This window comes from Anopheles darlingi, chromosome 3, assembly GCF_943734745.1.
Source record: "Anopheles darlingi chromosome 3, idAnoDarlMG_H_01, whole genome shotgun sequence".
Taxonomy (NCBI): domain Eukaryota; kingdom Metazoa; phylum Arthropoda; class Insecta; order Diptera; family Culicidae; genus Anopheles; species Anopheles darlingi.
The window spans coordinates 13,715,191-13,742,559 of NC_064875.1; the positions used below are offsets into that span (position 1 = coordinate 13,715,191).

Here is a 27,369-nt window from a genome sequence, read left to right on the forward strand (position 1 = left end):
ACGAATACAGCACTGTGATCGTCGTACCTTTCGAGGTCGCAGTCCCAGTTGCTTAGTATTATGTGCTTGAAGGGATTTGATTCGTCAGACCATCCCACAGATTGTCTACATCTTTCTGGAGCTACTTGTTTCAATTGAAGAAAGGATTGCAGAATATCCTAAGGAAACTAAAGTGTTTTACATTTTTGCGACTGTTATTAGATACCTAAAAGTGAGCCAAAGTCTTACTAAATGTTGTCTAAAGAAACTACATTCTGTCTCACTAATGGGCACATCGGGACGCTACTGCCTCATTCCATCGCACTGGGAAGGATTTTTTTAGTGCGTACCACGTGTTCGAAAATATGAACTCGATAAAAAAGAATGCCCAACACTTTGTGATGATGAGAAGGTACAGAGGTACACCAGGAACCAACGAATGTGTGCATGTGCCTGGTGTGGATGTGTCTGCAGCTTCTTCATCTAAATCCTACCCGAAAGCTTAGTGCCGCTACTATTGGTCCCATCTGTTGTCCTTTCATTATTGCTACCGCCAATGCAACGTCCGGATATCGACGTGAATTACGCCTCGTCGTCGGTTGTTTCGGATTGCGATAGCGCCCGTCAACCTCTTTCCCCCCCGAGAAAATGGCCACCGCCAATCTGAGGATGTTATTTTAAAAGTATGTTCCACCGAAAAACCGATCGCCTGCAACTTGCGACTCCAAGGGTCATATTAAACGGAAAAGCCGTTTGCCAAATAATATCACAAAAAAAAAACTCCCCAACCGGGGGACGTATTGCGGATGCGCCAGACTGGCCACTCTAGCAGACTCTAGCACCACTGTATCTCCCGGCGATGGGCTGTGGGAGCACGTGCAATTTAGTGGCGATATAAAAAGAAATGAACGCGTACGGGGCAGGATCTGTCCTTCTGCGTCGTCGATTCCGGCGCTCAAGTCGTTTCAAGTGGTCTTCGGACAAGGAAAACGGGCTGGAGGGAAAGGTTCATCGTCATAAACCAATTTTCGCTCGCTGTAGCAAATCCTGACTGCGTTGAGGGTTGAGAATCGCTTCGCACACTTGGCCAAATGTCATTGCCGGTTATGCTCAATGCTATACGTTCTTCGGTGCAGCGCAGACTCCTCACGGGACATCGACGACTGCTGTCTCTGGTTAGGTCGGTCTGTGGTTCGACGTTGGCGGCCAATGCGTGGCCATTGTTCGTACCATCTCTGGACCTTCGCTTCAGTCTTTCCTGGTTTTGTGGTTTGCGTTTTCTTCCCTCTCTTTCTCTCTCTTTGTCTCTTGATGGCGACTTACTGGGAACTCCACTCTCCGGACTCCAGGATCTGTCTGTAAATTGTCTCCCTTTCGAAGCGATCTCCGATCCCCGGTCCAGCCGACAAGGGAATTAGCCTCTGGGTGACGCGGGCCCCGGAGCAAGACTCGTCGCTGGTCGTTCGTTGGAAAAACGTCGTGTCCTGAGTGCCACTCCCCCACCCTACCCTCCCTTTCTGTCACTGGACGAGAGGTGAATTGCTTCCAGTCGACTTCTCGATTTGTGTGGTGACGTTATGCAGTCCACCGTGGCCGTGCCGCCGGGCGAGCACCCGTGACGGAACGGCCGGTGTCACTTCCTTTTTCGTCCGTTTTTTTTAGGGAGGGGGGGGGGGGCACGATGCCTTTGTCCCAAATTCGTGTTTCGTCCGACCACGTGTCGCATGGGGACCGCTTTGGTGCGCGGCGAAACAGACCATACCGCACGACCGTTTCCTTCTTTGTGTGTGTGTGTGCTGAGGGGTGGGGTGTCTCTTTACCACCCCACTGGCCACCACCTCTCTCAGTTTTGTTCAGTCTCTCTCTTTCTGTTCGATGTCGTGCGTTTATTTCGCGACTTTCCCGTTTTTTTTTGGTGTTGCTTCTGCGCGACTTCAACATTTTGCTGGGTCCTGGGATACCGGCGGTTGTGCCCTGTTGCTCAGGCCAGGCGACGTGGTTGGGTTCCATTCCCCCATCCTTGGTTCTTTCACCTTTTCCTGGCGACCACTTTTTATTTTTTTTTCTTCTGGTGAACCTATCGGGAGGAAGCACTTAAAATTCAGCACGACATCGCGGTGCTAAATTTCATCTTTGCTTTCTCGCTGCCATTCATTTTAAATGCCGTTGGCAGGCCTTTCGGGGTCGAGGCTTTCCCCTTGGAGCCCCGGATGTCCCTTCTTTCCAATGCTTCTTCTGCTTCCTCTGCTGCTTTTTCTCTTCTTTGCCGTCGTCGCTGGCGCTCGCTTTGTCGTGGTGCCTTTTGCAATAGGCAACCATTATCCCGGTGCCGAAGCTCTCCATGGCCTACTGCAACGGCCCCGCGGTACTGAATATGATGATGATGACGACGACGACGGCGATGGTATGATGTCGTCCTTGCAAGCGTCCTTTTACACAGCAGGCCTTGGACTGCGTTGGTCAAAATGGCAGCGAAAATTTGGAAGTAAAAACGGAGTAGCAGCGACGAGAACATCAGCAGCATTACCACAGCTGTCGACGAATCCGGACGGACGGTCCGGTCCAGTCCGGTCCGGTATCCATTTTCCCTCGATTTCCATCTGTGGAGTGGGACCTCTAACGACCTTGAGCTGAAGAAGGACTACGGATATTCCCACGGCCCTGCCCTGGAGAGAGAATGCGTGGTTTGAGTTTTCAATCCGTAATGCTTTCAAAGCTTTCGCGTAAGAGCGTTCGTCATTACGAGGGAGAGTTTGATGTCCTTGTTTGCTTGTTTGGGGTTGTCCGGTAATCCTTCACTAGGATCCGTATTCAAATGCACTAAAGATTGTGTAAGGATAGTTGAAAAAATGAAGTTGAAGTACACATCGTTAGATTGGACATTCCTGTTCAAAACGGTGGACTCAAAGGTGACGAGCGGCCATTTTCAGTGAGCCAAACTATTACACATACAGAGCACCCGCAGAAAACTAACGAAAATTTGGTTTAGTAAAAATGTATTATTGTCGATAAACTTCCAATCTGTTAAAACATGGTAGCAGTTCCGATATTCTCATGCCATTGGATTCCCACGAAAAATCAAAAACATTTCGTTTAATTCCTCTGATTGCCGCACTCCAAGAACCGGCAGAACCGGAATCTTACTCCGTAATGGCTGCTTTAATGTACGGCTAAGGCAAGCTCAAATTCCCGATTCTAAGATAAGCGCCCCACGCGGCGGTGGTCTTCTCCTTAGGCAACTCAGTGAACTGAAAGTTGGGTCTACGAAATGACGCGAAAAGTAGCAAGAGGGCGGGCTATGGCCTGTTGTCGAAACGGCGCGGTTTTATGATGGAATCGCAGGAATTCAATCCCCACTCCCTTCCCGCTCCACGGAACGGCCCGCAAGTGTTCGTAACCTGTCAAAGGCATCGACTTCCCGCGATGCCGTCGGTGCGATTAGTGAGGGAATTTCACTTGACTTCCGCTGATTTTGCATCTCCTTCCTGCCGTGGCCGTGGGCCAGGTTTCCTTTTAAAAGAATTCATAACTTAAATTATGGATTACGCGCTCGCGGCGCTACTGCTGTGCTGTGCTGTGCGGCTTCTGACGTTCTGGCAGCAGGATTCGCAGGTTCGCTCTCTAAACGATGGTTTCCGTCGTAGGGCTCGCTGGAAATGGAATCCAGTACTCCAGCGAAATGGTGATGGTCCGGGCGAATGGCAAATGTTGGTTGTTGTTTCTGGAGCTGCTTTCTGTGGAATCCATCGAGACGATTCGTTGGTGTGGAAAGATGACGCTTAAGTCCGGAAGGGGAATAATTCATTCCGGAATTCGGCGAAAGACGTCAGGACCACGACGCTCGTAGGGATGGGATTTTATGAGTATCGTGACATTTAGTATCCTGTGTCTTTATCGTTTGATGGAGCCTTTTTGTACCATACAAACTTCCAGCGAACTGTCTTCGAGTAACATCATTCGCACCTCTCAATACAAGTTGGCAGTACCTCTAGGAGGAAGAGGGAAGCTTCCCTATAATGAGAAACATAATCCACCAGAGGCAACACAGCTTTTCACCAGAACTCCTGCCAATGCCTGCAATCCACATTCCGAATCCGCATTTAGACTTCTGGCATTCCTTTCTCCCTCCTCCTTCCGGACCTCGGACCCAAAGTGATGTTTGAGTTTCCGATAAATACTGCTGCTGCTGCTACTGCTGCTCCTCAAGCAAGGCCCGGAATGCGAAGCTCGGTCCGATTGCGATTAGCAAACGTCTGGTAACGCGCGTAATTTGAACCTCGGTGCTGCTTTTCCTGCAATCGTTTCCTACCCACGTGATGGTGGTGCTGGTGGTGTCCCCAGGAAAGTCATGGCGTCATGAATTGTGTCTTTGCCACCGGCATGGCATCGTCTCTCTCTTCCGCATTTTCCCCCTTTTCACTTCCATACACCTTCGGCTCAAATTTCGGCCCAGGATTCCCATGAATAATGCTCCCTCGAGGCCCTAGAGGGCCGTGCCTAGTGCTAGTGGGCCCCATGGATTGTGGAGTCCTTCCGGGGCAAAAACACTTACAAGGTAAACAAGACCGACACACGGCCAACCAGTGTGTGCGTGTGTGTGCGTATGCTGTCCTCATCCGTACCGCAAAAGGCAAACAACCGTCTGCAGGACCTTCCTTGCTCGTGCGGCGACGCATTCGCACCACACACACACACAGAGCGCCAACAGCAGCAGGACCTTTTCGAGAAGGTCCAAAACCAAACACCATCCAACGAACACGTCGACCACCTTGGCTTGGAGATGGTTTGGCTCCATGTGGTTTAATGCTTTGGCCACAATCTCCACATCTCCGGTGATCTCGGTGAAGGAAAACGAAAGCCATCCAAGGTCGAAAGATGACACCCCCCTCCGTTTGGTTGTTGGTGTGAGGACTGCGGGAGGTATTATTTCTTCGGTCACCCACGGTGAAACATGAGATTGAAGCAGGACTCGGCGCTCTTACCCGGTGTGTGTGTGTGCTCCAACCAAGGCCAAATCTCTTGGACCAAAAAAGGGAAAACATCCAACGCAAAAAGGGACTTGTGCAGCCGGTGGAGTGTCTGTCCGTGGATTGTCTTAGCGTGGATTTGCCCCAAAGTGAAGCTGACAGCAACGTCGCAAAGCATCCCGGTCCCTGAGCACCTCCTCCACCTTCTCCAGAGCTCACTGACTGTGGAGGGAAAAGAAAGAAAAGCTGCTTTTCTTCCTTCACTTTTGACGACGCTCTTTTCGGTTGGATTGAAAGTTGTTTTTAAGTTCGAGGAAAGCCAAGAAACCGCAAGTGTCCAGCATTCCCCCCCAGGGGAAGATGGGACTTAAAACAAAAAAGTGATGCGCAAAACGTTTGCCTAGACAGAGAGAGAGGAAGGGAGAGAAATTAGAAAATCCTACAAATGGTGGTCGCCACTGAAATGTCTTGGGGACTTGGGACTGCAGACGTTGTCCGTGGGGCCATCTGTTGGCCACCGCAAGAACGCGACCGAAAACCGCTCCCCAATCCACGCTAATCCGAATCCGAATGCTAATGCTTGCTTCTTTTTCTTCTCCTTTTTTTTCTTCCAGATGCACACTGGGCGGTAGGTGGACGGAAGGTGGACGCGTCGGTGGTCGTCCCGCGCAGATGGTGTGGTTGAAGACGCGGTGATTGGTTCCGTACCACGACAATCCTCGCGAGGAGTCGAAAATGGCCTCGTACCACCTGTACGGGGCGCTCATTGCCCTGGTGTGCGTGTTGTGCTACCACAATGCCCTCAACTGTGGCTTCGTGTTTGACGATATTAGCGCGATCAAGGAGAACCGCGATCTGCGCCCGCACTCGTCGATCAAGAACGTGTTCCTGAACGACTTCTGGGGCACCCCGATGCACAAGGTAGGTTCAGATACGGTCCGGAGTCTTTAGTTTGCAGCATCCAAGTACAACACTTTTCGATGTCCTATTCCCAGAATCTTGTGAAAGAATGTGGTTGACGGTCTTGTCAAGTTAAGTGTCTTTTGGTATAATCTCATTCGCTTTTGACAGCTCGAAATCAAAACAACCACCGCCATAATATCAATAAACACATATAACGTCTGGTAAAAAATAACGACTAGTCTAGTAGACCGATAACAAAGTAAGCTCTGGAAACAAACTTCTTCTGTCACTCGTCCTGCAGTCCATATGGAAGCCAATCTTATCGAGTTTCCAAACCAAATGGTTTGGCCATTGGCAATTCGTAGCAGTTATAATGTCAATTAAAATACTGTATTTCGATGTTCTTGTATGCCGCTTTGCCGGATGAGAAGCCAGAGGGATTCCTCAATTCGATTGGATCGTCCCAAGCCCCCCTTCACCGGGCAAAAAAAAACAAGGCCTACGCCAAACGAACCGGCAAATGTTCACGTCCTCGACAATACATGCTGTCATCGCCTGCAGGCGGCGGGGGGCATCTACTGGAAGGGTGGATGAATATCTACGAATTGAAAAGGGATGCTTTTCAGCCCTTCCCAAGGGACAGCGGTCTCTCGAGGGGTGGTGGTGGTGATGGTCTGGTCCCATAAAAAACAACGAGCGTTGTTCGTAGCGCACGTTACGGCCGCCAGTGTCCACGCCAGTCGCAGTGTCCGCAGCACTACAAAGTGCCCAAGTAGAGCCTTGCTTGCTCTCTCTTCCTCTCTCTCTGGCTCCTGGTGGGGATTGCGTTTAAATATTCTGATCGAGTGCTCGACTGGGCCTTTGTGTCGCGCCTCGCCTGGCACACGCCTCTCGGTGCGTTTATGTGCTGCTGGGTCTCGCTTCCCGCGGTGCGGAGGGGAGGGCGGTTTGAAGGCGTTAGGGAGAATGAGGTTAAGGGATGGTCTACCCTTTTTTCTCGGTAACAGCGTAGTGCTTCTTCTGCACCCCAGAGACCCGCATGGAGGATGAGAGGAGAGGCACGAGTGGAAGTGGAAGTGGAGATGAATATATGTATGCATAATAGGGTAAAGAGCTCGCCCCGAACCGAATCCTTTAAAGCTAAAGCTCCCTGGAAGGACGCCTGGCTCCGCGACTGCTGCGCGCGCTAGTAGCAGCCTCCCTGGAGTCTAGGCCGGCATTCCACATCCATTATTCATATCGTGTTTGTTTCCAGCGGCAAAAATAAAGGATAGAGATGAAGCTACAGTACACACACACACACACGCACACACACATACTTACTAACCAAGGCACACCGATCGTGCGGACAATGCCCGTGCCTATTCGTTTGCTGTACGATCACATACCCATATACACACATACTCATGACAAACCCAAATCGAAGGCCTTTGAAGGCATTGCAAGCAGTAGTTGGAGCTGTCGCGACGCAGCATGCCACGATTGAACACTGTGCAGTGAACGTCGACGTCGAGCTCATTAAATATGTTCCAATCATTGCTCATCGATCATTAATCGGGTGGGTTTGTGACGGGAGGCCGTCCCCCCTTTATTTTCGATCGATCCATCCATTTCATATCGATCCCCGTCGACGTCTGGGCCATGCAAGGGGCCGCAAATTAATTAGAATCGTAAAACTTCGAACCCCTGGAACCAACCCCCCAACCTACCGGAGGAAAATAGCTTCAATGAAGTTGTTTCACCTGCGGGTTATTTGAGTTCAGGGCCCTGCGCCACCCCCCCGGCACTTCACCCACCCCTTTTTTGGGGGTGGAAAATTCGAGTTGCAGCAGTGGCCGTAGTGGATTCGGTTTTTGGGGTTTGTGGGATTGAGGTTTTTGCCTTTTTCCGGAGAGCTCGATTGCCTTTCGGCCGGCAATTCGTTTCTTATGTCGAGATCGAAGGTCGAAACCAATGCACCCAACCGACGACGACGACGACGACGACGGTATCGATTGGTTTTCATCGCGTTTTATCTGTCTTACCAATCGGTTCGCTCGCCATTCGACCATTCGGCAATGACGGCGCTGTTGGGCGTCTGGCGCTGCCACACGAATGAAATTGATTGATCGTGGACGGGGTCTTGGCCTTTTGATTGTGGACGGAGAGGGCTGGAGTTTTGTCAGGTGCTGACCTTCTTAAAGGTGAAGGACATGTTCTAAAATTATATGCGTCTGCGTTCGGATTGGAGGCAATCGTTGTGTTTGCGTTGGTGTTTGAACCATTTTCATGTATCGATTGATGAGCTCAAGTATTAGGTATAATGATGATGTAATGAAAAGAAATAATTGAATGTTAATTAGTGGTTATTTTAAGAATTTTAGGGGTGTTGTAGTCCTTTAGTATTTAAGGAGAAAAATTAATAGCTGGAGTTCCATTTCTGATAAGATCGTTACCATGAATCAAATCCTAGAAAAGATGAGCAAATGTGCAAAGAAAATATAATATCTTTTTATGCTATCGTAACGTAGTCAAGGCTGAGATACTATTCCTCGGGCTAGTAACACTATCCGCCACTACAAACGTCAAACGCCAAGTGAATGAAATCCTGTCAAGCCCTATTGCGACTTGGTTGCTCTTCAACTTGACGCTCGAGAAGCCCATTCTTCATTGTGAAGAAATTTCTAAGACCGCTCGTCCGTTGTAGCGCCAGACAAGTATCTACGTCAGTAAGAGCCTTCACTCTAGAGCGCTCGACAAGAACTTCAAAGAAAACGCGCTGTTGCGAGCATCAAATCACGATTCATTAACACGACCGCTTCTAAATGCTCCTAGAGCTGCTGCTGTCCAGTTTACAAACTGAGACCGGTGCAATCAATCACGCAGTGAATTTACGAAATCATACATTAATTGGGCAGACAACGGAACCGCTCGACTCCGCGGAGACGAATCCGCGGATTCGAATCATACCCCTCCCGGGGGGGCCAGGCTCGAGGGAGGATGCTTAAAGCCTTACCGCAGGGATTATTATTTCATTTTATTCGATCCACACCGGAGGAGCTCTCACAAACGCAAACGGGAGGCCCATTCGCCATCGCCGCAGAAAGGTGGCGCTCAGCATCAGCTGCATGCATAAGTAAAACCGTAAATGACAGAGAAATATTGCTTCCCACGGTTGTTGGTTCCCGACCATCTTTCGAGCACTGCCAGAGAGCGTACGCGCAGAGGCAGGGACCATCATTGCCTTCACGGCGTGCGCCTTTCAAGTGTACGCCTTAATACCTTTACAGATACTTTCGGGCAATCGCAAGTGACACATGGCTGTGACATGTTTCCTCTCGCTGCTCGCTCTTCCCCTTGGTGCCAGGCTTTTATCGTGTTAGCCCCGGCACGTGTCACCTGTTTCTGTGTGTGTGTGTGTATGGCCTGTATGTGTACCCTCAAAAGGAACTATGGAGTGTATATCTGCGTGTGTGCGTGTCTGAAGGTGAAGCATCTTCCCGCAGCAACACAAGACACAATTTGTGACACAAAAGTGTGTCCTCGTTCTCGAAAGCGACGAGATAGAAACAAAGCGCACCTGAGGAATGGGACGCCGAGCCACGAGGTATGGAAGGGACATTTTCTGAAAAGGAAAAGCGTCACCTCACACACGGACACAAGGGGCGCGCGCGCACCTTTCTATATTAAAAGAGATGTCCTTTGCCACGTGTTTCGCTTTCGCTCGTGTCGTTCCACGAGATGAATGAGGTGTTGTCGTTGTCTGGCCAACAACTCCTCGAACTCGAACGTTTCCTCCTAGCTCACGGGCCATCGTTCTAGGACTCCTTCTTCGTTCCGCTTCGTTCTTCTCGCAGTTACCAAGATTGAAAGCGAGCGAATTTGAGCCATTTTAAAGAGATTTTCCCTCCCAGGAAAAGTCGCTGGTTGTCGTCGTCGTCGTCGTCGTCGTCGTCAAGGCGTGAAACGTTATCATTCCACGGCCTGCCTCCCGAAAAATGGTTCCCGCTTTTGTTTCGTTGTCATCTTTTTGGATTTGCCGTTCGTCAGCATTTCTTGCCCAGGGTTCGGCAATCTTTGGGCTTTGCACGCACCGTGGAACGTATTTGTCGCACATCGGCGGGCACGACAAGCCCCTAGCCCCCCACTCCTTGTCCCTCAATTCCGTGCAGGAATGTACCGTGCAAGTTGATGGTGCGTGAGGAATGGAGAAAAAAAAACGGCGCGCACCCACCCCAAAAACATCATTTTTTTCCCCCTATTTCGTTAGAAAACATTTCCTGTGTTCCCGTTATTCCTTACTCGTCGTCGGCGCGCGCGGATGCGGAAGAACGCTGCTGAGAACGCTAGTTTCCATCGGATGTTTCCCATTTTCAATATCGGAACACCGCACGGGGCCGGAGGTACACACTGTACACTGTCGTGGAGTACACCACAGGTAACCAGCCAGGCTGGAGGCAGGCTGGTTGGCTGGTCGTAGATTGATGGTGTCACGGTTGAGTGAATGGAAATATATTTCCGCCTGATGGCGCTGATCATCGGCCTGGGGATGGGTGGGTAGTATCGCGAGTGAGGCGTAACCGGTGACAACGGGATACGGGCTGTCGGTCGCGTACGTGAGATGTGCTCGGTGAACCTTAAGCCGCGAAATGAGATTGATAAAAATTCAATTCCATTGCCGGCATCGCGCTGGCAGCAGGACGTTACACAGGGAAGAGGGAAGGGGGGAGTTGTTCGCGCTTCTTTACCTCCCAGCACCTGCTACAGGTGAGATAGGAAACCATCAGCGATCGAATTGGAGTTTTTTTTTTCTTGCCCGAGATTTGTTGTTGCGAACGAAACGTTGAAGGACGTCATCAGCTTTTGGTCTCAGCAAACTGTTCCCGGGAATCGATTTCTTCGATCGAGGAACCTCAATTCTATCGCGAATGCAAACAGCGAACGCAGAACGCTCTGAAGAAGCTCACGCTAGATGCTAGACAGACACTTCCAGCACATCAGCTGCACGGAATTCGTTCCAAAACCTACTCAGCACCGAGCTAGAGGATGAGTCATGATGTGTGAAACGGTTGACCTGCATTAAAACTCACGCAGGTGCTTGCGAGCACTAGGCCTTCCGAGTGATGGAAATCATATGAAGACCGCATGACTCGGAAGAACACCAGATGATGATGATGGCAATCATGATGATGATGATGGGCCTTTACGCAGCTCGTCAACGTCGGGGGGTTTGCTCACACTTCTCGGAAGCCTGCAAGCCCTCGCTTCTCGCTGACAAGACAGTTTTGCTACTTCGTTGACAAGTGAAGACGCTCCGGATGTATCGTAGGTTGCCGGTTGCTCGGTTGCCCCCCGGGGGTGTGGAATCAATTTCGTCATCATTGATCCGCGCGCACGGCGAACGGTGAGTGATGAAGGTTTAATCAGTCAGCAGTTCTTCTCCTTCACCAAAACAACGTGACGTGTGCGTGCGTGATGGATCGTGATTGGTATGATGGATGCCGGATGCCGCCAGGTCTCAGAGAAATGCGGTTGTCGGATTGGTTTCCAATTTTCCACGCTTTGTACTTAAGCTTTGATGTGCTTTTCCAAGGAGGGGCTGTTACTACCTACAAGATAAGGTCGAAGCGTGTCTAGCATTAGTTCTATGATCGCGCTCTCGTTTTTGCATAGCTGACGAAGAGTAGAGGATGATTGTGCATTATTATAAATATTACTTTTTAGAAAACGTTTACTTTTTCCTTGATTGCATTTGTAATCTGGACTTGTCGCTAAATTATCAAGCTATAGGCAGCGATTGCTCGCCATAATTTCCCTTACACCTTGCATGACATCCTTAGATTTTCTTGGTATCCAAGGCATTTCATTTTAAAAGCAAAATCCACCAATTTTGTTGAAACGCCTCGAATAGCAGGTTTGGCAAAAAAAAAACCTAAGATCCTTGGAGGACTCTCGAGCACCTATTACCGCTGATACCGCCACCAATGTGGTTTTCCTCGATGAATACACTCCCAAACAGCAGCAGCACCACCACCATCACCCAAACGTTCAAGCATCGTGAATTTGTTAAATTGACGCAGAGGGAAAAGTTTTTCCCATGAAAAGCCGAGCAGCACGGAGAATGAGCTATTCTCGCTCCAAATGCTTCTTCTAATTTGCCGTTCGAAGGGTGTTGGAGCATCCGCGGATGATGGTTAGCGCGTCGACCGATGCGCGCGCGAAAAGTACGAGGAAAAGAAACCAACAACAAAAAAAATAAGGAACGCACACAAAAGCTGAAGAGGGGATGCTGCGCTGTGGTTACCGCTTGGTGGTTCAGATTCATTAGCGGTCCTCCTCCGGGCCTCAGGAAAGAGGAAGATACGAAATGGAAAAGAAGGAAATGATGGTGGTCGGCATTAACCATTCATGAGTATGATCGTTCTGGTGAGCCGCGCCGAGGCGCTCGCGAATCGACTGACTGCTGCTGCTGCTGCTGCTGCTGCGCTCCCGGATGCGATGCCCATCAGCAGCAGCAGCAACCTTTTGCAGCCTTAACCGCGCACTTGGCACCGCGTGACTCCTCCCCAGGACCAGGAACCGTTTTACGTGGAAGTAACTATAAAAATAAATTGGTTTATAGGTTCTCGTTCTCGCGCCCGCGCACACACACACACACCGAGGATGATAATCGTGGGTTCTCGCTGTCGAATGCTTGGCCTTTCCGGCCAGAGCTGTCGGATGCGCTGTTTAAAAATGAATGGTGGTAGCCTTTAGCAGTCGACCGCCACCGGAAAATACGTCGATTCGATGAGGCCTTTAGTTTGTCATTTATTGGCCGCGAGCGAGGGCCCGAGAGCACTGTCCCGCAGGGAGAAGTGGCCATGGCCATGGCAATTTGACGCTAATCGACATTCTGCGGCTGCACGGGAAGGAATCCTGGTAATGGCTCTTATCGACTTGAAGGGGCTCGAAGTTTTGTCGTTTATCGCGAGACTTGTACAGTTGGAGGTCATCGGTTGGTACATCAGTTGATACGATGAACGGCGCCACTGTCTTATCCGGTAACTAGCACTCTCGTTATTGTGCTCTAAAAGGATATCGGAGTGTCATCCCTTGTTGTGTCTTTTGCTTAACTAAAAAGAAATTACAGTAAATTATCCTTGAAAACGAAATATTTAAATTCGAGTTGGCCTTGGGTGCATTTATCTAGCAACGACGCATGCACCATCAATTCACGGACTTTTGCAACTCCAATGCCTACTGCTTTGTAGCGAGTTTAACTGGCCCCGGCGCCGGTAAACGAATGGAAGCAAATGGTGCTGCATTCAAACCCCTCCATTACTTCTAATTAGGGCAGCTGCAGCATCAGCAGCAGCAGCAATAGCCGGAAGGAACTGAGCTCATTATGCCTAATGAGAGCGAGAGGTGATAATCAAAAACCCATCATTCGCTGATGCGCGCGCACACCATCGGCACCATCAGCAAGGATGCGTTCGCGAGAGGAACGAGGGTCCCAGGATGGTCCCGATGGAATGGGATGAAAATGGCGTCTGAAAAGGGACCGCAGCTCGGGAATGGAAAGCGCAAAAAAGCGGGATCCACATCAGAACGCGTGACGTCGGTCCCCCCAGGACACCACCAGACCGTATTCCACGCGGAGTCAACTACAAAGACAAGGCCCCTCATCTCGTAGTGATTTGCAGGAGGGACTAATTGGATGGCTAGCAAGGGCGTGTGTGTGTGTGTGTGCTCATTCGCGATTCCTGGGGACAGCAACATGCATCTGACAAAGAGACGTTGATGGCGGTCTTGTCAGGGATCATTTGCGCCCGCGCGCGTGTGTGTGTGTGGCATTCAACATTCATCTAATGAGTTGCTTCGTGTCACCATTTCATCGAATGAGATTACTTCTCTTGACCTGCTTTCTGTGCTTTGGGGGTTCGCACGAGAAATGAAAGTTGTCTCCTGACGTTTTTGTACAATTTTACCGGTTGTCCACACTATAACAATCTGCGCTCATTTCTAGTGAATGATGTTGAAAAATGAATGCAGACTTTTACATTTCTTTACATTTTTTATCATCATTTGGTTCAGGAAACAACTTAGATTCTTATAGTATGCACAAAGGGTTAGAGTACTGTGCATAGCACTTCATTTAGGGTAACAGATTTTATTGACGCCCGATTTGTGAGTCTAAGTTGATGAGTTGAGCAAAGCTTAAAGTTTGTGCGACGACTTTCCTACCAGAAACAACATTCAGAATCCAATTATGTTCATGATTTGCTAGCATTCCACTTATCGCGGCCTTGCGTTACAACAACAGAAGCGTTATTTTCAACCCCAACACTCAACAACAACTAGACAACCGAAACCTCCCAAGCATTACCGAAGTAACATTCGAAAGGTTGCTCGCGGTCTATCGCTGGTTATGTTTTACATGACCAAATCACGGACCCCCATTCCCCGAGACTAGGCTACCAAAGGGACGAGAGAACTACAGAGGGAAAGCGGAGGGAGCGATTAGGCTAATTTCTGCTTCGAATTGCTTCACGCCACGATTGGCGGAGGGAGTCGTTTGCATGGAAATGGACTCACCGTGGCCACCACGTACGCAACCGAACGCGATAACCGTTCTCTCGGCACTTGAAACGACGTCGAGGACAGTACTCTCTGTCCCGGGGCCCTCTAAGTACCGTTTGTTGTTGTGGCTGGAGGGGCGTACCAGGAGTATCTCGCGCGCGGTGCTCAACCACCAAACAGTGATTCCAAAGGCGAAAGGGAGCATAATTATGTTACTGACAGCTGGGATTTTAGTGGCGATAAGGCGCGACAGAAGACGCCCTCTTTCCCTTTTACCAAACCAAGCAAAAGTTTGGCTTTTGTCTTTGGGAAAACTTTCACGCAACTGACGTTAGCATCGGTATCAGTGATTATCGTTGATACTCGCAGGGTGCTAGATGGTTTTGGTTCGGTGTTTGTTGCTGGTAGTGTCAATGCGAGCACGGGAAGGAGTAGCAGCAACTCCTAATGAACACTAGAGAAGAATGGAAAGAGCTCGGAATACCGTACCAAATGATTCCATTAAACCGAAGCTTCCACGGAGCTTCAGAAACGGAGAGCATGTCTTGGAGCATTCGAAAAGAAATCCGGGACGGGGAATGGACCTCCAGAAGGACTCCAGCATTATCTAGATACCAGCAAAAAAGGACAGGCCAGCGATCCGATGAGATGCTTTGAAGTGAATCCTCACAACCGAGGACCATCACCGACCACCGGCTCTCGGAAACGGTTATACATCATGTGGCCATGTGCGAATGTCCTTGCGAGTGTCACGCTGGGACCTTGGTTTTTGTTTTTCGATCACGTACGCATAAAGCATCGCCTACTCGGAATGCTACTCCGAGGTCGCCCGAGAAGATCTCGAGCAAGTCCGGATCCGGAAATCCTTTCCAATCTTCCGTACAACAATCATAAGTGATGATGGAGGCGCATGATGCATGATTCCGCCTTTCTCTCTCTCTGTCTCTCTCTCTCTCTCTCTCTCTCTCTCTCTCTCTCTCTCTCTCTCTCTCCCTCGGTGCTTTTGCAAAGAGCTTCCACCGAAGATGAATAATTCATGTGGCGGTGACGATGTGTCGGTTCCACTCGTTGTGCACTGGAGGACGCGTCCTCCAGGATATCGCAAGGATATCGGTAGCGCGTGCACTCGACTCTCAAACGGCGGCGCCACTGCGAGGTGCACCGTATGAACGGATTAAAGTTTGGTTTGGTTTTGGACGCTATGCTTTCCTTTCGCCGAGATTCTGTTTTCTTTTGTTCCGCTCGTTCTCACTCACTCCGGCGCTCAGGTTACCGGATGCAGCCGCGAGCTGCGGCGATGTCGGTTGTGACCACACTGGCGGCGCACGAGGCATTGATTCGCATTTTGTTCCGGATGCTGTAGCATTTCCCTTGAGCGTTTGCATTTCCCCGGACGCGACCTCGTCCACGGTATCCTTCTTCATCGGGAAAGGTGATCTGCTCTGATTTTGTGGGAATTCCAGCCTGAGATGATATGTTATGGTCGCGTGTGGTGAGACCGGAGGATGCGATTTGCGTTTGTTTTTCATCGCTTTTGAAGGAGCAACCCTCATCTGTGGGTCTCTACCTCTTACCTCTGATGTGGGGCTCTTCCTACCCGGGGGGGGTTAGTCCTTTGTCGAATTTTCACTGTATTCAATGGCCGAAAGTTCGAAAAAAAAATCCCTTCGTGCAGCTGCAACACGCAAACGGAACGGATACGTGCCCTCGGCACACCTAGAGAGAGAGAAGAGAGAGAGAGAGAGAGAGAGAGAGAGAGAGAGAGAGAGAGAGAGAGAGAGAGAGAGAGAGAGAAACGTGTGGTACAAACATTCATCATGCTCTCATCATGCGTACAATCGGTGAATCCTCTTTTGAATGCAGCTCAAGGCTGCTTCTGTGGAAACTTTTGCACTCCAGCAGAAGTAGCATAAAAAACCCTTGTACAGTCGCGCGCACTGCATGTGTTGGTCCGATAATTCAGAGTTCTTTGCACTGAAAGCGAAGAGCAAGAGGATTCGCTAATTTTTAAGGGATGAAAATCCCTCAAAACATTCCCCGTCATCCTAGGGGTCTTACGGAATGAATTTTCAATGTTTCCGCTACGATACGCCACACCATGAAGCTGCTGCACTCGCCACTTTAATGGACCAAATGCCCAACCGACGACACCCGGCACATGGGGACGGACGAACAGCGTTACCGGTTTCGGGCTTTCAGCGTCGTTGTTGTTGTTGTTGGCGAAAGTTTGGTTATTTATCATAACCGTGGTGGGTGGGGCCTGGGGTGGAAAATTGGGTTGCGAACATTTCCGCATCCGTGCGCCGTAGCGAGCGTCGGCGTCGACGGCGAAAATTATGTCGCATTCCACGGTCGGGGTTTTTTGTGTGGAAAAACATTCGCTCTATTTTCACGGGGAAAATATGGCCGACGACGGTGGGCCGTGGCAAAGGAGGAGGCAGGAAAAAAGTCTGTTCGAACAACAAACGGGGCGGAATCTCACTCTCTTTTCACACCAGGAGCACTATTCGGGGTGGTACGTCAGCCGCATTGTGGTTCGGGGTCGCATGAGGCGTGAGTGTGCGTCACACAATGGCCTGATGAGGAGAATGTTGATTTAGCCCAGCCAACCGGACGAACCAGTCCACCTACCATCCCCGTTCCACACACACCAACACCGGATATGATAGACGAGATGTGTTTATTCTAGTATTTGATTATTTTCGTCCTATACCGCGGACCGTTGCTCGGTGGTTTCATTCCCGTCCTCCGTCATTTCTGTCGCTTTTCCACGAGAGTGTTATAGGCGCGTGATGCGCGATTTGTTCTACCACCAACGCGCACCCGGGCGTACTAGGCGATTGGAGGAACATTTCTGTGAACGGTCTCTGGTGTTCCTGTTCGTCGTCACGCGGTGTCGCAGCTGAATGTGCCAATAATGTGACGAATCGTTTCGAGGCGCGTTCATTGATTCATCTAGGAAACGCGAAACTGTTGTGCCGCGAGGGTGGTTTAGTGTTTGGTTTGGATTTTTTTCCAAATAGTGGTATAGAGGGTTTAATCATATAACACTCGCTTTCAATTTGGGACGGTTAGGATGTATGAGTTTTTGGAAAATTTCACCATGACTTCGCTTTGGCTACTTTATTAGTAATGGCATTAGTCAAATACTGTGGAGTTGTTTAATTAAAATAAATTGAATGCTTTTTGTGTTCCGTTCTGGTAGACATTGTTTAAAATGTTTTGCTAGCATCTTCGACTAATCATCATTGCCATGCTAAACCTTTTTTTATATTACTTATCTTCATCAACGATAACTGCTACTGTATCCACGTTTGATGTTATTTCTATCTATATTAACTAGTCCTTTGTCATATTGTTTTCAACATAACTTGCTGACTTCTTACTCCATTACCGGACACCAATGCTTCAGTTGTATATTCCTAATCAAAGTGCTTGTTAAGCTAATCAGAAGTTTATTTTGAATATGCTCCTGTAAATTTTATTCCTTATAGAGGATTCAGAAAGGTATTATACCATTAAAGTGATAGTAGCCATAACAACCATAGGTGCTGAGCGATACAAACTCCTATTGTTTGAGTTTATTTGCTAGATGAAAATCTTCTGGAATATGTGAAACACATAACAATTAATAATGGCTTTGGGAAAAAAAAACACATAAAAGCGAAAAAATGGTTAAGAACAGTAAAAGAATGCGCTAATCGTCAATCAATGTTCGCCTAGAAGCATTCCGAATGAATGTCTTCCCCGTTGTACAATACATTATGGCTTCGAAATCCTCTGGCCAATAGCTTGCCACGGATTGTTTAACAAACGCGTTACTACGCACACACTTGTAGCACGATTAGTCAAATGAGAAAATATCGACCAACTAATAATCAGTTACCGTGGGGCATTTGGGTTTCATCATTCATTCTGCCAATTTCGTGGGCGCCACGAACAAAGGCCACCGAACGGCCCGAATGTTAATCATCCCCCCCAAGGGCCCGACCTCTACGCGCTGACCTCTGCCGGCCATTCGTCATGCCCTTGAACTTCAACACTCGCACACAAACGCACACACCATTCTTCTCCAATCGGTACATAACGATTGGGGCTTTCGGTGGCGCCTCCACCGGATGCTACATTTCGTTTCCAATTAGCATTTCGTTTGCGGTTTCGTTCGATGCCGACAGTCCGCAGATCCGCATCTTCCCGCATCAGTTAGCACCGGCAAGGGGCCACCACGACCACCACCATCGTTTGATGTACGATCTTAGGCTGAGACTGGCTGCGGTCCAACAACGCAATAGCCGCCACCATCTTGGCAGCAGCAGCATCCACGTCTTGTGCTGCCTCTGATTTCGAATTCATTCGCGCTCCTCCTCGAGGTGGGGTGTCTTAACCGACTGGATTGGGAGGGATTTTCTCCCCCCGTTTCGTATTCTGTGAGCCGCTTCCGAATACGAAATGTGAAACGTGGAACTCCAAACGTTCCAAACTTCCTCGGAGAGAAAACCGTGGAGTCGTCAGGCGAGCAACCATCGTTTGTGGTTCGCTTGCCTTGCCGGTGATGGAGTAATTTTGTTCTCCGTTCCCCGCCTCCTTTGGTCCCGTGGAAAAAATGGAAAACACGTCCCAAGAATTAGGTCATGACGGGCGCCAGATCTCGCTTCTTAGTGCGCGTGAGAAATGGAATGGAATAGAAGCGAAGACGAAGGTTGGTCGGTGTCCTCGTTGCGTTCCGGTTGTAGTGCGGGTATTACTTTAGCCACATCCGGTGACGCACATACACCGGCCAGCAGCAAGCAGAGGAAGGTGGAAAGGAGCTCTCCTTTTTATCTTTCAACTTTGCTGCTCCTTTCCACACCATACGGTGCTAATTATCATTCTCGTCGTCGTCCTCGTCGTCGCCATGTTGAAAGACGTTGACACTGGAAGGAACGAAACAATCCCTTAAACGCTGGAGGAGGTCGCTTTCTTTTCCTCGGCCCGGCCCAAAAATCACGCACCACTTTCACTAGCCTGTGCGGCTAATGATCAATTTAGTATTCAAATCAGCCAATTTATAAGCTTATTTTAGATCCGGTGACGGTGGTGGCCAGAAACTGGATCCACCACACGGGGGGTCGTACTTTTTAGTTCCCAGGCCACACCGGAGGCCGGTCGGTGTGCGTGTGTGTGTTTAGCATATCCTTTCCCTTCGCTGCTGGCGCCTTGCTGGTGCTTCGAACGAACTCGGTTCTATCTCGAAGTTGCCTAAGCTATCACTTATCAGCAGCTGGTTTTGTGTTCTTACTCGCCATCGTTTCCGGTTTCTTGCGTTCCTCCAGGTGAAGGAGAGTATTAGGCGGTGAAAATTCGGCGTTTTTTTTAATGCGAACAAAACATAACGAGCAGCATGCTTTTTGCTGGCTGGTGGCTTGCTGGTGTGTTGCCGATGGTTAAGTTCAACGCAGGTGGTGGTGTTGGGTAGCGAAGACACCAAAAAAGTGACTAGAGGGTGATTGTCACATAGAGCTGATAGGAATGTGGAAAGCGACAAAAAAGGATATTTTTTTGTGCCTGTGATGTATCCTAAACCCAAAAATCTCTGAAAAAGAAATCCTTTGCGCTCTTTGCGATCTGCCTTTTAACGTTTAACAGAAGAGAGAGAGAGAGAGAGAGAGAGAGAGAAAGAAAGAAAGAGAGAGAGAGAGAGAGAGCGAGAGAGAGAGAGAGAGAGGAAGAAAGAGAAAAGAAGAAGGGATAACACTCATCGTGGGCACTCATCGCGATAGGACCGCGAAGCGCCGTCCGTTGTCGTTAACTAATTTCGTTTCCCCGGAGCCAAAGTCCGTGTCCGAGACCGAGACCGAGACCGAGGCCGAGTGTTGTGGCCGCCTTTGACTGCCTCGGAACACACGCCCCCTGTGTGTGTGTGTGTGGCACGACACCATGCCCGGTGGTCGTGGTCCAAGTTTTGCCATAAATCTGAAACCTTCCTCTTCCTCTCTTCCACCAAACATCTTTCGCCTCGCCTCTAGGGGCCTGGACGGTGCTCGACGCATCCGTTTCCGGTACCGGCACTGGCACTGGCACTGGCACTACTCCCCGTGGCAATACACACGCGGTTCGAGAGAGAACACAAAACAAAATCCAACACACAACCAAAGACCATCCATCGGAAGGACGCTGCTGCCGCCGCCGCCGATGCCATCCTTTTGCCGAAAGGTTCACCGTAACAACAACTTTTCGGTGTTCGTAGCGCCACCGCCAGCACCACCAGGAAATGACAAAAACTGGTCAGCAGCAACGACGCACACACACACACAGCCTTGCCACACCGGCATAAACAAAATCCCTCTGGTTCCCCCTCTCGCCACGGACCTCTGTCTCAAGCTGAAATCCCCAAAAGAAGTGTAAATTTTGCGATTACCGGTGTAGCGGATAGCATCTGGCCGGGACGTTCCTTTGCTCCTGGCTTCGAGCTTCGTTGCTGCCGCTGCTGCTGCTGCTGGTGTTGGTTTCGTTCGTTGCCATCACTTCCGGCGGGATTTCCCTAACTGATGCCACCTCTGATGCCGCGTGCTCCGAAAATGGTTGTCCAAAACAAGCGCGCGAGGGGGATTTGTTCGAGGTACTTCAGCTTCCAGTTTCCTCCAGAGATCAGAGTGGATTCTCGGACGGACGAGGTCTGAACAAGGGAGATGGTGTGTTTTTTCCCGAGGGTTCAGATTTACAACCAACTCCAGCGGCGGCCGCGCACGCTGATCGCGCACTGATTATAAAGGCAAATGTCGTCCTAGCTTCCCGCCAGCGCGACAATTTGCGATTAATCCCCGGGCCTCAGGCATCGTTGGGCCGTGCCGAGCTCACCATCCTGAGAACAAGCTCGCTGCTTCAACTTCTTATTTGTTCTACCGGAAATAGGTTAGCATTCGAAGAATGATTTTTTTCGCCTTTTTCGCCGAGGACATCAACGTGCCAGTGGTTGCCCAATTACCGGATATAACCCTTCGGCGCCCCCACCCTCAAGGGGGGGAATGGCATTTACGGATCCGGCCTGGCGCGCGGTCCGTTCGACCGAGATCTGTCAGATAAGTTTTGTTTTTAGGCTACCTGTTCGGTGCTTTATTCCTTAAACCTTCCGAACTCCGGGATCAAACACAAATGAATCTTCCGGTCCAGGGACGGGGGGCTGCGAAAGGTGGCACGATACGCCGCCAGCATTCGGTTCTGTTGATCTTGATTTGCTTAGCTGCTTGTTATCCAGGTTTGCTATCGCGTTTCCATTATTTTCGTTGTTTGTTTTTCTCGCTTCTTGGTTTTATATTCCACTAACGCGCCTTGCGCTTGATGCATGAACTGATTTTATACCTTTTCTACAGTTTTCTACATTTTATATTGGATTTTTATACCGCTTAACACACTTGCTATAAGCTTACTGACGTTAGCACCGTAACATGCAAAAAAAAAACGCTCTTTTATGCGCAATCACGGCAGTGATCATAGTGACCGAGGTGGAAAATTCTCATTTAGCCGTTCATTTATCCACCGTTCAGTCACCGTACACAACAGCATGCTGTGCAATCCACCGACCAAGCTGACATAATGGAAGGTAATCCGGGCAGAAACACACACACACAGCTGAGATATCAGATCGATCGGTGACGATTGGCAGTGCAGCAAGCGCCTGGAACAAGGTACGAACGAATTCCAGCAAAGTACCAAATCGATGACATTATAGCCACAATTATCCATCCATTCAACGCGAACCACTAACGGGCGTAACTGAGAAGGAGACTGAGGAGGGAATATGCTGCGAGGGATTTGTTTTTATTAATCGGTTGCGCGAGGTCAATACGAAATGGTACAAATTATAGCGATTCATTTCCAGCGGCACACATAAACACACACACACACACGCACTTACCAGTGAATGTTAATGTGGCACTCGCATCGTTACCTGGTGCTCCACGGAGGCCACGGGAAAATGATGTTCAGTTTTCCACCGCTCCGCATTGTGCTGCGGAATGAAAACATCGGCAAACAAGTTTGATTATCGCCCTCATGTGTGCATGTGTGTGTGTGTGTGAACTCACCTCGACCAGTGCCCCGTATTGGAACGGGAGTGTTTCATATATATTTTTTCAGCTTGCATTCACACGACAGACATCTTTTTTTTTCTTTTTTATCCTCTTTTTTTGCTGTTAATATGCTGCCACGTTTGGGAATGTTTGCTTCCCAGGGTATATACCGGGGATGGTGGTACCGTTGTACCAGGGAGTGGGTTGTGTGGTTTCGTGATGAAAGTGGAACACGGAAATACAAATTAAAAAAACAGGAAGAGCGAGAGAGAGAGATAAAAGACCAGGAAAAGCCGGGAGTCTGTGTGTGTACATGCGGGTGTAGTACCTTCGCTGACCGGCACGATTAATGCGGAAATGCAGATGGACGGAAGTTGATGGATTGGTTTGGTAGCCATATTGGTGGTCGCGTGTTCACGTTTCATCAATCCTCTCGAAAGGGCGCGAGTGCCTAGTGGTTGGTTACAGCGAGTGTGTGTGTGACTTGTCCGTCATCGACGAGTGGTTGTTGCCTGGGACCCTTTGAGCGGTGCACTTGGATCGTTATTTTGACTCCTTGCCCCTCGACGGCTGAAGGCGATGTGTTTGTGTTGGATTTCCCCACCTACCCGCAAAAGTACTGCCGTGCTTCTCATGGATCTCATTAGTGGACAACGATATGACAATGTCACATGTCGTCGTACTCAATTAATCATCTTGGTGACGTATTCGTTAGGCTTGTTTCCTGTGGGGCGTGCGTGCCTTGTATGAGTGTGAGTACACGCAGGTGGTCGTTAGTGGAACACTCGTTACACCCGTAGAAGGCGTTGCATGCGTAATCAACGCGTAAGGTACGAGGTATTATGGTGATGTTCTAACAATATGCTGTCAGTATTTTATGGACGATGAGAAAGAGACGGAGAGACTCTGCATCAAATTACAGAAAACTGGAACTGGACATGGTTTTTCATCGCAATGAAGAGATGGACTGGATTTAATCATCCTTTGCGCTGTACGGTGATGTGATGACAGATGCAAGATGAAAGGAAACGAAATAAGAATTTTCTGATCCGAAGCCTACTTCGTTCTCTTGTGCACATCTGTCACATGCAGTGCTGTACAAACACGTTCGCTGCAGCAACATGAATGTGAACAGCGAAACTGGATAATGTGCAGCAGTTCCCTGTAGCAGACCTCAAAAATGTGGCCACTGTACTGTACCGTTGCTCGCTTTCATGTAGCTTTTATCCCTTTTTTAATACTCGAAACCGGCCACGCCATTCCAATCCGCTGCAGATCGATCGATCGATTGCATACCGCGGGCCGCCTTAAATGAGAAAAGTTATTAAATTTTTCTCATTACTGCCGATGGTGGTGGTAGTGGCGATGGTGGTGGTCATAACGATTGACTCCGGTCCTGCCTCGGGGCCTTTTTTGCCATCATCGCCGGTGACATTCCATCATCGCCGGTGACGTGCGAAGCCGAGATTGCAATTTTCCGCAACGGAAAGCTTCACAAAATTAGCATCGCCATTACGGCAATTCGGAGTTTTATTTCGTTTTTCTTTCAACCGAATTCCCAAAAGAGGAGAGTGGGGGTTGATGCAGAGTGATGCAAATGGCTGTCCAGTGCACTGTGCATTTCCAGTGCTGCTGCTGCTGCTGCTGGTAGCACTTCAATTGCTTTTGCTTCGTAATGATCCCGGTTTTTTTTTCGGTAAAACTACTGCCACAATATTTTTAAACTAATTAATTACTAACACAATTGCAGTTCTAAAGTCCCTTGCGTCGTTTAATTGGAATGCAAGTAGATGCTTTCCGGTTTGAAACCCCCGGGATGCACTTTTATTGATCGAATAAATTTAAACAAAATACGCTCGGGCCAATCCTGACTAACTATAGTGCTCTGTGCGTGTGCTCTCTTTAATTTCCCACACTTTCATCCACACAGCTCTGTTTCAATTTCACTTTGATTATTATTTATACCTCCCATCGCAAGTGCGTCGCCCCCGTTTCTGTTTGATATTCAATGCGCAATCAGGCCACAGTGGCGGTGTTTGGTGCGGGAAAATTAGTGCTCCTATCGACAGCAGGCCCTTTTCAAGTGGTCTGCGATAACAACAACCGCTTCCAATTAGGTTGAGTGCAGGCGCATAACCGACGGTTCTGCAGTTATTCAGTACATGGCATAATCATAAACGAAACTATTTCGTTTTTTTTTTTTCATAAGTTTCCAGTACCAGCAGTTGAGCTTCCATTAAAGGATGCTTCACATAATTGGGACGGAATTTGATACTCGAGCTGCTCTAATCGATGCATGCCGGGATCAAATTCCTGCCAAGATGGCGCGTCTTGTAAATACCTTTCGATTCGCTGCTTTCCAGGGTGCTACAGTTTACAGCGTCTCCGGGTGGAGTGCGATGACGTCAGTCCGATCCAGTAGGGCACTTGACCACCGTATCGATCTCGCTCCGACGCTACAGCCGCGTATCGGTTTTCCGGTGTTTCCTAGTGTGCCAGAAACGCGGCATTCTGGATTTCATCCTGGATGGTGGTCTGTGTAGTGGCGCTGTGCTATGACGTAAAGCATAACGGGGAGGCCCAGCTGGTCGAACATCGCTTCCGGTACCGCCGAGCCCTCTAGTACTCCCATCTCGTCATCTAGTACCCAACGAGATGCACATAAAGGCGGAGTGTGTCACAAGAGCTGGCCGGCTAGTAACCGATAGGCGCACACACACACACACAGAGAAGTAAAGCGAGAAAGGGAGACAACGAGAGGCCTCTCCCGTACCAATGGCGTCAGCTGGTGTGCCTGGGCCTGATGGCGTCATGCAGACATTGGAACCGGCGCCAAAAACGATTGAACGTTGGAAGCAAGCACCCCTTCACTACCGTGCTGGGAAGTCGTCGAGTCGTGGACGCTGCTCTACTGCGGATAGCCGCCCATATGCTGCCCCGGCTGTGGTGGCAGCATCGTAGTTATTTCATTTTTGTGTTTCCCTGACTTTCAACGTGCTTGATGCTACACTTTACCTCAGACCGTACCGCACCGGGCGAGCGGGCTTCATGCAGGGCAACCTTAAAGCGTCAGATTCCTGCTGCTACTGCTGGGAATCGATGTGCCTGTCATCTTGCGCTGGGGCGCTGGAGTAAAGAGTGAGCCACGGGGAAACAGCGCAGTTGGTTATGAAGTGCACTTGTTACAAGAAAAACAACGTTCTCCTGTTTATGTAGCAGGGCGCCAGTTGCCAGGGATGCCTGAACTTCCGTTCTTCCTTTCTGTGTTTCACTCCACACTCACAAGGCCAACGGTGGTGGTGCTGGTGGTGCTGGTGTAGTATCCGAACACTTGTGTTTTCCTGGCAGTCTTTTCCTCTTTTTCTCTCTTTCTCTTTCTAGTTTTATGAGTTTCATAGAAACCGGTGAAAGCGTTACAAGGCAGCTTTTACTGCTTTTGACAGTGATTTCAATGTGAATCGATGTTTGGAGAGTAAAGTTTCGGGCTACTCGCTTTTTGCGCTCGTGTTTTCTTGGCAAACTCTATCAATATTGGCCCGGAAATTGGTCTTGCCTAGCCCACCTTTATGAATGCATTTGTTGGATGTCTGTGTGTGTGTATGTGTGTGTTTGGACGTATGAATAGCACTATGGCTTGTGTGTATTCAAACACATTTCTGGCCATGGCAGGCCAGTGGGGTGTAATAGCAATGGGGGCTTATTTTCCGAACATGTATTCACAGGAGAGGAGTGCTGTTAAGAAAACTGCTTCGCTAGCTCCCATCTAGCTAGCTCAAATTGTGGATTTGAGAAAACAAAGTTGCATGGGCTGCTTTCTTGGAAACCTACCTTTCTAAGTACTCTGCTTACGGTTTAGCAGCGATGAATACCATCCAGGGAACTCATTTAGGTTCTACAGATTGTTTTACTAGGGAAAAGAAAATTTGAGCATGATGTACGAAGCAAGCCAACATTATCAACCTGAACCAAGCATATGGTGAAAGCGTTTCGAAGAGAGAAGGTTGTGCCTTTCTAAAAGAAAGATGTTTGCTTTTAGTGTGTTTTAGTAGCAGAAGGATATAAGATGTCTAAACACACAGCCACACACACGTACCACAGCTCCCCAAAGGCATTTAGGTTATTAAAAGAAACTAAAACCATTAAAATGGGTGGTTTCTCATACACCGCCACCCCAAAGGGATTAGTTACCGAGATAAGCATCGATTGCGTCTTCCCCATGCGGCATCCTACGTTGTTCGTTTCACTTGCATCATCTTGTGACGCAACCGAAGTGAAAGGTGCCAGACTTCCATTAGCCGTGACGTGATAATCAGGAATGCATCCCGGAGCGTTCGGGGTAGCACCACCACCACCATCAGACGCACACTACTCTCTCAAAGCCTATCGCACCAGAGAGTGCAAGCGCTTTTGTGCACTGCGTTGGTTGTCGGAAGCCATCCCCCGGTGGTTTGTTGAGAGCTTTTTTCCCTTTTTCACTTCACAACCATCAATGGCAAGAGTTGCTTGGCAAGAGGCTTGGTGTAGCAAGAGTGTCAGGCCTTGCGGAAGGATTAGATGGCCCAACACACAGACAGATGGATACGTCACGGATTTCAAGCACCTTGACGATACACCATCAGCAGCAGCAGCAGCAGCAGCAGCAGCAGCAGCATTCACCGTAGCATTCACATCAGACAGGTGAGAGTGTTGTCTGGCCATTGGTTGGAAAGAAAGGATCCACCGTGCCACGAAGCTGATGATGGTTTTTGGTCATGATGATATGGTGTGAAATTTTCCTCTAAGCCAGACACCCTTTATCCTCTTCTCTAACACACACACACACACACACACACAACGCGACCTCTGGCGTTGGTTTTCTTTGTGCGGCACTTCGTCAAAGATTTTCGCTCGCGCCCATCGCTGGAGCGCATCATAAAATATGTACGCGCGAA

The 27,369-nt window shown here is 49.2% G+C and overlaps 1 protein-coding gene across 4 annotated transcripts in view; it reads left to right on the forward strand.

The window, feature by feature from the left end:
- Nucleotides 1-27,369, forward strand: part of LOC125958262 (protein O-mannosyl-transferase Tmtc3) — a 128,141-nt gene that overhangs the window by 9,357 nt on the left and 91,415 nt on the right. For all 4 annotated transcript variants that reach the window (XM_049691502.1, XM_049691501.1, XM_049691503.1 and 1 more), the window contains exon 3: nucleotides 5,561-5,867. In XM_049691502.1, coding sequence (XP_049547459.1) covers nucleotides 5,682-5,867 — 186 coding nt within the window. In that variant the 5' untranslated portion in view covers nucleotides 5,561-5,681. The remainder of the gene's footprint in view (nucleotides 1-5,560; nucleotides 5,868-27,369) is intronic.